The sequence below is a fragment of the Crocodylus porosus genome, unplaced genomic scaffold, assembly GCF_001723895.1.
Source record: "Crocodylus porosus isolate Cpor-Errol unplaced genomic scaffold, CroPor_comp1, whole genome shotgun sequence".
Lineage (NCBI taxonomy): Eukaryota > Metazoa > Chordata > Crocodylia > Crocodylidae > Crocodylus > Crocodylus porosus.
Window position 1 is genome coordinate 33500099 of NW_017728910.1, and position 11482 is coordinate 33511580.

The 11482-nt window shown below is 40.0% G+C and overlaps 1 protein-coding gene across 2 annotated transcripts in view; it reads right to left on the reverse strand.

The window, feature by feature from the left end:
• The window catches only part of RASA2 (RAS p21 protein activator 2), a 92012-nt gene that overhangs the window by 15284 nt on the left and 65246 nt on the right, over positions 1–11482 (reverse strand). For both annotated transcript variants that reach the window (XM_019532995.1, XM_019532996.1), the window contains 8 exons: positions 10848–10996; positions 8314–8428; positions 6787–6861; positions 5869–5992; positions 3312–3418; positions 1492–1578; positions 1321–1398; positions 285–358 (listed from right to left, as the gene is read on the reverse strand). In XM_019532995.1, coding sequence (XP_019388540.1) covers positions 285–358; positions 1321–1398; positions 1492–1578; positions 3312–3418; positions 5869–5992; positions 6787–6861; positions 8314–8428; positions 10848–10996 — 809 coding nt within the window. The remainder of the gene's footprint in view (positions 1–284; positions 359–1320; positions 1399–1491; positions 1579–3311; positions 3419–5868; positions 5993–6786; positions 6862–8313; positions 8429–10847; positions 10997–11482) is intronic.

The window sequence follows — 11482 nt, forward strand, 5'->3', positions numbered from 1 at the left end:
CTCACCGCCCGGGTGAACCCCTTTTGTTTTCCATCAAGTCGTGGCAGGCGAGATTGGCGGCGACGCGGCGGTCCGGCGCATACCCCCTCCTCTCCAGGGGACATTCGGGGAATTGGGGATCTCACTTTCGGGTGATCTACCCCTAACCCCACAGGGGCGATCAATTCAGATTCTCAGTGAACAACTGGTATAACAGTCGTATCCTGCTGTAGAAAAGATTTTTGCATGTCTTGTTTCTTTACTAAATACTTGTGTAATGGGCAGTACTTTATACTTTTACTTACCCTTCTTTTAGAGTTACTGATTCACTCATTCCACTGGGCTCTCTACTTTCAGTAGAAGAAACGTCATCTAAAAACTTAATGTGGAAAAAGGAGAATAGATTTTATTTGGAAATAAAGAGACCAAAGCATCAATATAGCTAAACTGTTCTACAAATACTTACTTCAGTGCAAACCAATTATTTTGGGTAATGCAATGAAAATAGGAGTATATTATATGGACTTGATATATTAGAAGGCCAGTAAGTGAAAACATTTTAAAAGAGTACACCCAAAAATACATATTTTCTGAAAACCAATGGCACTTGCAAATCCATCACAGCTTTTTGTTAAAATGAGGTGGTAAGGATTTTGAGCCTCACAAAGTTCATTTGTTAAAAACATGCCTTACTATATTAAACATAAATATGGGAAAGTCTATGCAGAGGTTTATCAGGGCAGCCACAGTACAGAGGGCAGCACCAGCTGCCACAGAGCCAATGGTGGCAGGGAGCCAGCTGCTACTGTGGCAGCAACTATTCTACTTCTGCATCCCCCTGCTCCCCCAGGCAGTGACCTGGGTTGCTCTGCTTATGCTCCTGCTCCTATGTATTTTGTAAAGAAATATCTTTCTGTTAAGTATTCAGTATTAGGAATTTGGATAAAAGGAATAGTGATGGAATTTAAGGTACGACAGCTTCCTAATCATCAACAGATGCATGGTATGAAGTCTTTCACTGAGCATATTTGATATAATGTTCATAAAATATAACTTAGAGAATGTTTATATACAACATATATAAATATACATTAATACACATACAGTGTATAAATATATCCACAAGAGCATTAGATACAATACAGATCAAAAAGTTTGCTTCTATGGTTTTTCTTATCTATGGTTTATTAAAAAACTAAATTTCTCATAACGTTTTTCAATTTCTAAGTAAGAACTGCAAGGAAACATCCTACTGCATAAGCATTTCATTGTTACTACCCTGTTATAAAATGAATTAAAAAGAGCCAAATATTAAGTTAGATGATATCAGTAAAACAGTACCTTTTTAACAGCTTCAGTAAACTTTTCTTCTTGAAATGTTTTGAAAAATTCACACATAAATGTCTCCTTGAAACTTGACTAAAGAAAAGACATAAATTAGTGTTTAACGCCACAATCTGCAAACAAAAACACAAAAACACAAAAACAAAACAGCAACATTAGAATACTTACAATTTTGCTTTTGGACAAGCTGCCCCAGCTTCCCAATGTCTGGATGGTTTTTGATATAAGAGTTAATGTTCTGGAAGTCTGTGCATCCTAAAACAAGTATTTTAAAGAAAGAAAAAGTGAGATTTAAGAAAACAAGTCATTTAAAATAAAATCTGTAATGCAGGCATTCTGCAAAATGAACCTGTGACGTACTTTCATGCTATTTCTGGTTACAAATGACTTTCAGTATATTGTAATGAATTCATCCTATTCTGTAGAAGTTTGTAAGTTTGCCCTTACTACCACAGAACCATTTATTTCCAGTCGCATAAAACAACATCACTAACATCTGTCAGAGGCAGTTTATTAATTACATTAAAGCAAGTTGAAAAGTAAGTATTTGCACCCATGGAAATTTTTATGTTTAGGCAAAACCCAATTATCCAGTGAAAAACTGTTCAGACGGAAAATTTTCAATCAAATACAATTGTACAGGTCTCAGAGACCCTAAAATACTTTACTGTTGATGATCAGCAGAATTGGAAAATTTTATGGTACAAGCCTAAGAAATTCCATTTACTAAGTCAGACCATAGGTTCATCTAGCTCAGTATCCTGTGCCATACAGTGGCACAGTGGATGCTGGAGGGAGAGTGAGCTCAGTTTAAGAAGTTTCAGATTCAGAGGCACCTCTATCTTACCACGTTCACCCCCCTCCAGATGGAACCTTTCCTTCATCCCAGATTTTTTTAAGCTTAAAGCATATTTAATGTTACATACAAACTTGAGTATTTTATATTACTGTCTTCACAATATTTAACCAATTTGACTGTATACTAATTTCCAGATCACAAGATTTAAGACAAGATTATAAATACGACCATGGAGAGAAACTTGCCCTTTTTGGCTGCTTACAGTGTGAAAAAAACAAAACAAAACAAAACAGTGCTTCTCTTTCACCTTGGTGTGCTCCTGCACAAGGCACAGTGCATGCCCAGAAGAGGCATCTCGTTAGTTGGACCCAACTTGCCCAACATCTGTATAGATCATGTGTTTCAGCAGGGCTTTTTGGTGTTTTTATCTAATAGCTGACTGAATCAGCTATTAGATAAAAGTGCCAAAAAGCCCTGCTAAAGTGGTCAATGTATACAGAAGCTGGGAAGCCGGGTCAAACTAATGTGTTGCCTCTTCCAGTAAAATGCTGAGATTTTTTTTGGTTTTGTTTTCACATCTGTCAGCGCCCTTTGTGCTTAATTTGGAAAATAGCAATGGTGTGATTAGGGTCTGATCCTCAATCCTAATGATCACCCCTCCTGCCATGTCACACATGCCAGCCAGAAGGCACAATTTTGGGATCAGGGATGAGATGGAACAAATGCCAGAAGCCACAGAAAGCATTTCATCCCATGACTGCCATTTGAGACAAGGAGCATATTTTTAAAAGGCAGATACGACATCTATGATCAAGGATATCCATGGAATTCAAGAGTAGGACTACTAGTTCTTTTTTTGAAAAAAAAAAAAAAAATCTGGTGCCCCTACTACAAATTACCACTCCCCCCAGAAAGAGTATCATTTTCCCCTAAAAACATCAAAAACACACCTTCCTTTGTCAACAGCTCTATTCTATTTGAGAACTGCCTACTCAACATTAGCAATTTGTCACTAGGAGAGCCACAACCTCTGACAGGTTGTGAAAAGTAAAGTCCAACTTACAGAAAATTAGAAACCCTGATTTTCTTGTCAAACTACAGAGGAAAGCCAGTGAAAGAAACTTATGCCTAACACCTTCCTAGCTAAAGAAACCTACAGATTATGAATAAAAATGGAACAAAAACTTACTGGATGGTGAGGTCGTAAATGAAAAGTATGAGGTGAGACTACGGCTACAGCAAAGAAACGAAGAAACACAAAGCTGCTCACTGCAGAATACTGTACATGAGGGTCATCTGCAGAGAGAAACCATGAAATGTAACATGCACTAAACTTAATAGGAAACAATGAAGATAATCAACACAAAAACCTTGGGAAAATAATCCCAATGTTCTATTTGTCTATAGAACAGGGGTTGGTAATGTTTCTGGCCAGAGTGCCAAAAACACCTGTAACCTCAACGGGTAAGATGTTGGCATGGCAGGGATAAATGGTGGGAGAGCTGCAAGGGACCCAATCCTTGTTGTGGCAGCATAGCAGAGGCCCCTTCCCTGCCACCTGCCTGAGGCACATGCGCCAAGCAAAATGCCTTTGCATGCCATACTCTGGCACGCATGCCAGGGGTTGCCTACCACTGTTATAGAATTTGTCAATAGAATACAGAATAAGGGCATGAAACAAGGAATTGCTATGACAAGAAAGCCTTTTTTATACTTCAAGAGAAAGTGACATTATATATGTATTTAATGTTTCCACTGTTCTTAATGCTGGCTCAACCCCACTTGTTTGGCAACATGGTTGGAACAAGCTCTTTTAAAACAACACCATGTTGACTAGACCCTACTCTGTATGAGAGTTAAAATATTTCTAACTGCAAAAGACGCAACTACACTACAGCTAAGGTTGTCAATGTACTAGTACATTTAAGGTTAAAGTTAGGAGGCAGTCCAAACACATTAAGGTAAATGCACAGTCAATGCACTCAGGCAATTTTCTCTCACTATTGTAACACTATGAAATAACCATAATTATGGCTAGTTCCAGAATAAAAAATAAACATTTTTTTCTCTATCATGTCAACAAAAGGTGAAGTTAAAGGTTTTTCATTTCATAACCATCAACACATGATAACCAAGATGAGTCTTTCTTCATGGAATTTTCTGTAGAACATTCAGGGCCTGGACAGGCATTACATTTATAGCACTACAAGTGCTGCAGCACTCTGAAATACTACAAAAAATGCAGTGCTACAGGTAAGAACACTGGAGATGTACAAAGGTACCAACACACTTAATAGCCAGGGCCCTGGGGCTGTGCTCTCCACCCTTCCTCCTCCACTAGGAAGCCTGTTAGTGAACACACTCACTACCAGCCTGCTGCCACCCAAAGGTGTAGTGGAGAGCTGAGCAACAACCCTTGGAGACTCCCATGGTGCAGCACCTAGTTCTGGGAAGGCAGTAGTTCTGTTAACTCTCCCCAGTTTTGCATGGTGGGGATGAGGGGCTATCAGCTGGCACCCTGCTGCCTCAGTCTCCAGGGGCTTGCTGCTTACTCCCTCTCAGCAGGGGAATGGGCAGACCTTCAGTGATTGTGCAGCAGCACTGTCCCCTCCACCCCACTACCAAAGGCTGCCACCTGCTCCTCCACCCCTAGGGCAACCGGGAGAGTGGAGTGCTCAGTGAGTGTTCACCGCACACTGCCTGCATCCCCACCCACCTTTGGGATACTGGGGGCCTTTACAGCACTACAGTGTATTGTACAGTTGTTACATGTAGCACGTCTCAGAAGCTCCTGTTTTATCCAGGGCCATTTTTTGTGGTGCTTCCACCATTTCTGTAACACCGCAGGGGATGTGCATGCTCTCATGCCTACTTGACTTACATAATGCTACAAATGTAATGTGTATCCATGACCACAGCTTCTACTGAAAAAACGCTTTTTGGTATGAAAAACAACCCCTCCTCATTCTACCAATGTATTTTTTTAAAATTCATTTTTAAATTGTAGGCCACTGCACAATTATTTGCTGAATTTCAATTCCACAGAAAGTTCCAAAACACAATGTTATTCCATTATGGCATTAAATTATTCTATTATTAAGAAAATTCATACAGCAAATGCATTATGATACCAGGAGCTGAATTTCCTAAAGAACCCTTTTAAATCTCAAACTACAGCCTATTTGCTTATAATAAGAAAACGTATCCAACAGTCAAACAGCAACTGCTATAATTTGGAGAATGACATAATATTTTTCATATGTAACAAAAGTGGCCGAGTCCCTACATTAATACTTGAAAATGCTCAACTCAGCTTTAATCATGCAACTACCTTGCCATAATACAGCAGCTATATATTACGTAATTAGATATAAAATTTTGTGGCAGGCATTTTCATAGCAGTAAATTGAACATACAGCACTGGAGTGGTATCAGTTTATTAAAATGATTTCCATATTGTTTCTGCTTTTCTGTAGGTACTTCTTTATATTTTTGGTCTCTGCTTTGCTATTTGTGTGACGTCTAGTTCTGTTTCTTTGATGTATTAAGTAGTGCTTAAGTCTTGTCAATATAATAATATAAAGGGTGACAAAGATGAGCATTTGGTTACTGGGTTTACAAACACTCAATATTGTGAACTGTTCTGAAAAACCATTAAACAGGTAAGTGTTCCACACAATAAAACTGCATATACAGGACAGGGGACGCAAAAGACTTCTAAACAAAAGTTTTTCAAACATACTTACTTGGAAATCTATTGGCAGCCAAATGTCTCAGAGCATAAAAAACATCACACATTAAGGTAGGGCAACTTATACTTGACTGTACAATAGTATTGAATACTTTGTCTACATAGTAGCGTAGATTCTCCTACAAGAATAAATAAGCATATTTTTTTCAGGAAAAAAAAAGAAATCAATGTTTCCATTACGTATAGCTGAGCATATATATGGCTATATTTTATTATTTTGTCACACATCATCATACACTAATGAATGCTTGGTAGCCTCTTTGAATATAACTTGTATGGTGCAAACAAACAAAACTCTTAAGACAAACTAACCAACTAACTGTATCCCATTTTTACAAGGCTGATACTGCTAAAAGCTAATTTGGTGAGCTTCACTGTATTTCAGAATCAGGACACCACAGAAAAGTGAAATGTAGCAGCAAGTTGTCAGGATATGGAATTTTCCAACAGTGTTCTAGAGATAACTGGTACTTCCACTGTCTTCTGTGAATGTCACCATCTGGCAAGAATTGATCTTAACAACAGTAAGTGAAGAGTTTTCCAATTAAGTTTTAAGCAGAGCTGACAGCAGAAGCAGCCAAATTTATCATCTTTGTACTTGAAAACATTCAAACTGGGGAAGATCAGGACTCTCAGAAAACTGAAAAATGGGACAAAGCAACTGACAAAAGATTGGGGAATAATTCATTTTGTGCTACCGTCGCAAACAGAAATGAGAAGATAATACACAATGCAGCAGATAACACTGCAGGAATGAATACCCTAGGGAAGGATACCAATACCAGAGACAGGTCATTTTATACTTTCTCCAGGGCTATAATGAAACTGATCTATATCAAACTTTGACAAGAGGGAAATTAATTAGGCAAGAAAACCAAACCAAAACAAAGACAGAAATGGTTAGGACACTCACCTTGTTAATTTCTACATTATCCCCTTCTCTCAGTTTGATGGGATCAATTTCACAGGGCTTAGGGGATTCACAGATCTTAAACAAAACAACAAAAACAGTATTAAAGCACATTGGTTACTTTTTTGAGCACTATATTTTTGTTACACATGCTCAATTAACTTACGTCTAATAAATAAGCAAGTAAACAGCTTTAACTAAAAACACATCTTAGATTTAAGACATCAAACTGAACAGTTTTTGCAAAGCTGGAAAAGGAAGGGGCAGCACATAAGAAGCCTCCCCCTCTACCTTACGTACCTGCATCAGGAGCAGTCACACTGCTGGTTTGTGTTTCACTGCAAAGATACTACTCTGTCACCCTAAGCCTCCCCTACCAACGTGCTCATTTCATATTTGGTCAAAGTGAATCTAGTCAGAGCGGTGTAACCACCTTTCTCATGGTCACACTCCTGCTGAAATTCTGCCTGTCTGAATATCTGCAGTGACTCCTATGGTGTGAAAGAGAGAACAACTGCCTCTAATAAGCAATTAAGTTTAAAAAAAGGTATGTAAATATGTATTTTAAAGTATGTAAAATATACTGTATTTGCTAACAAATCAATAAAAACAACTCAGCATACTTACTATTGTAATTCCCTACTAGAGTACTATACTTAGTATTTTCTTTATATAAGAGTTAGGGCTGTCAAACTATTAAAAAATTGATTGCAAATAGTTGCGTGCTTAAAAATATTAGTTGCAATTAATCGTGACTTTAATTGCACAACTAAAAACTCAAAATTATGCACAGAAAAACTAAAAAATTATGCAAATTTATGCAGGTACTTTGTATGGTTGTGGGGGGTGTCTGTGGAGGGAATTTGTGAAGGTGTGGTAGGCTGTGGGTATGTGTGTGGGGTTTGGAACCGGGGGGGGCGGGGGGAGGAGGGCCCTGCATGATCTGACAGGATCTGGGGTACTGCGCATCAGAAGTGAGAAGCAGCAGCAGGGCTGGGGGGGCTGTGGTTTGGGAATGAGGGGCAGAGCATGGGCATATCACTGCCCCCCACTATCATATTACCCTGCCTCACAGGGGTCCTCTTTTCCTGAAACTGGGAATTTGGTAACCTTATAGGAATGCAGCCCAGTGGTGGGTACAGCAGGATCTAGCAGGTAAATGTGTGGAAAAGAAGGGGCAGGGGGCCAGACTGAGGCCCCCAAGGTGAGGCAGGGAGTGGGGCAGGGGTGTATGGAACCCTGGGGTGGATCATGGGATGGAGCTGCAGGCAGCTTGTCTAGGTGCACGGGCTGGGGGGCGGGGAAGAGGCAGGCAGGCACAGCTCCACATCACTGCATGCAGCCCTGGAGATGGCATGGGGGGCATGTGCCCCACTCGGCGGCAGAAATGGCAGTGGAGCAGAGCCTAGGTGCAGACTCCAAAAAAATTAATGCAAGAACCAATTAACATGTTAATCACACACATTAAAGAAATAAGAGTACATATAAATAAGAAAATAACCCAATATCTTATCCAGCAAACTACCATACCTCATCCAAAATAGGTTTTAATGTAACTTTCAGGTAGTGCTTTCCCACTATTTTCATCATCTCGTCTACACATCGAGTAGCTAAAGTGTTTCCTCTAAAAATTGTGTTTGCTTCTCTGTAACAAGGAAAGTGACACTTTTAAATTATATCAAGCAATAAAGCCTAAGCAACATAAGAAATAAGTCTGATGAGTATTTAAAATGTTGTTACATAAATCCATGTTTAGATAACCTTTAAAAAAAGGAGTTACACACTAGAACTAAATTTTTCATTTTGCAAGATAGCCATGAACAGGAACGACACGCAGCAAGAAAACCAAAAATGAACAAGCATACACAAATGTTGTCATTACAGCAGTCTGAAACAAATTTCAGATGTAGCTACCCTATAGAACAGTTTGAACAACCCTTTTTTTCTTTAAAAATGTGAGCTTACTAGTTCCAGCCAGTAAATATTTAATCTAAAATATTTTTTGGCTATAGCTGTTGATTATTAGATAGCTATACACACAGTTATAAGAAATTTCTTCTAGTTTTGGAAAAGGACAGGTATATAATAGCATCAGTGTAATAAGGAGGGGGGACTTCCTGCTTAGGAACACTTCAGCTGATCCAGTGCAACTATTTAGTTGTCTGTCCATCCCTAACAGTAATAGAGCCAGAGCATGGCTATTTGTCCCATAATGAAACTGTGCAAATTACTGTGGTTTAGATAGAGACAGACAAAAACTGCAACACTGCAGTAAGGCCTTCCCTCTTTTACAGCAGCATAAGTGTTTTGTCTATCCAATCTCTGATAACTCCAGCTTTGACTGCGGACAGAAATTCATTTCTAGGAAATCTGCAGCACTCAAAAATGTGGCATGGGGAGAGGAGAGGGGAGGAGAGGGAGTTGCTCCCTTGCTCCCCCCATGGCAATAAGGTTGTCTCTGTTGGCAGAGGGGTGACGGGAATGCTCCCCACTACCCCATCCCTGTGGCTGAACCAGCTGTTTCCACTTGGGCTTTGGCAACAGGAAGAGCTGCCATATTCCCCACAGGAAGAGCAGTTGTTCCCAGAGTTCCTGAGAGGCAGGGAGCAGATCTGGCTGCTGCTTTTGCCTTGCAAGGGCTGGGGCTGTTCTCCCTCATCCCTGCCATCCCCAGTGTCTCTTTACCACCCCAGGGAGTTCTAGGACTCTCCAAGGGGTGGCAGGAAACCCTGCTGCCCACTGAACAGCACCAGGTAACCCCGATACTGTTCACAGAATGGCAGGAATGCCTAGGGCGTAGAAGTGGTGAGGAGCCCTGGTCCCTACAGGGTGTCCCAGTGCTGTTCAAAAGGAAGGAGTCAATACCAGGGTTTGAACAGTATTGATACTATTTCAGGGCTTGGAGGCAGGGTCCCAGCAGGGCTCCCTAACAGCTCCCCACTGGCTGGGCCATCAAGTAGCGAGACTTCTCCCTCCCTTCCTCCTCAATGGAAAGGGAAGGGAGAGTAAAGGACTGTGGGATATAAGTGTCCTAGGGACCACGAGAGAAGTGTAAACATTATAGGCAGCACTAGAAAACTTCTGTCTCCAGAGAAGTTGGTATTTATGAGAATTATTGTGTGGAAGAGCTCATTTTCTTCCACAAGAAACCTCATTTAATCACCTGTACACTAGCTTTTTGTGACAGGAAAAATACGTTTTTCTGGCACAAATGTAATGCCTGTCTGTGGCTTTAATTCATTTAAAATTGAACTGATAAACCCCAATGGAAAGCACAGTAAGTAAGTAAGGAACTAACATTTTACATAACAAATTGCACTTAAAAATATTTTAATGTGCTGAAGTATAAGCCAGATTCCCTCATTCTATTCAAAGCTAGAATAAGTAGGCTTTGCTAGGGCCTGCTTTGTGGTGACAGAACCTATTCTATAATCTTCAGTTCTAGAGAACAACAAAACATCTTGAAAAATCACTTTCTCTGTGCTCTGAGAAGCGCAGACCTACAGACCATGCGGGTGATCCCTCCAGGGTAGACACTATCACTGTGTGGAAGAGCACTGTACCACGGTGCAGTTTAAGATGCACAGGAAAGTGCAGAAACCACCCACGTGGAATATCCCTACATAGGCAGAAAATGGCAACCTGCCTTTTAGGTCAGTCATAAGCACTCAGAGAAGAAGGATTGTATCCTAAGAAGTTTTTTGAAAGTCAAATTTCAGACTAGTGACTGCCAAAATTTAGACAGAGTGGCCAAATCAGTACTTAAAACAGAAAAATGTTATGTGTTGTAAAACAGTTCTAACAAGCTAACTAAATTCCACATAGAAAGAGCTACAGCCAGCCTATCAAAACCAGCCCATCAAAAGTAGCTCTCTGATTGGAACTCCTGAACCTCAGCTAGAGTAATATTACAAATGCGGCAACACAGAATTAAATGACCAATGAAAGCCAACTATCAACTGAGACAGCGAAAGCTAGCACACATTTATCAACATTTTGTTATATAATGGACTAAAACTAGAAAAGAGATAAGTCTTATTAAATTATGGAAAAGCAAAACATACTGGGTGTCCTTCAAGTCTAGTTCTGCCACTCCAGTGACAAATGGAACTAGCTTCTGGTGGTGCAGCAACAACCTTACAAGAGGTAAAACAACATCATATTTATCTTGACACACTTCACCTAAGATGCAGGCAGCAGATGAAGAAATTGGCTGCAACAAAGAAAGGGAAAACCAAGACAAAAATAATTAAGCACTGGAGAAGAGTATGTCAATCAAACTTAACAAGACTGAAGACACCATTATTTTTTGTGAGAAGCTTAGCTATGTGTATTGGTTGAGTGAATGAGACTGATAATTTCTTCACAGAAATACATTATTGAGAATTGATGTTTACTTACTGAGATAAGTCATTAAATATCAATTAATTTAAATCTAAATTCAATGTCCATTCAATAATATTTTCACAAGGTCACATAGTTTCATAGTTGGTAGGGTGGGAAGGGACCTCAGCAGATCATTTAGTCTGACCCCCTGCCATGGCAGGAAAGAGTACAGGGGTCAAATGACCTCGGCTAGGTGTCTATTTAGCCTCCTTTTGAAGACCCTGAGGGTAGCAGCAAGCACCACTTCCCTTGGAAGTTGGTTCCAGATCCTAGCCGCCCTGACTGTGAAGTAGCGCCTCCTGATATCTAGCCT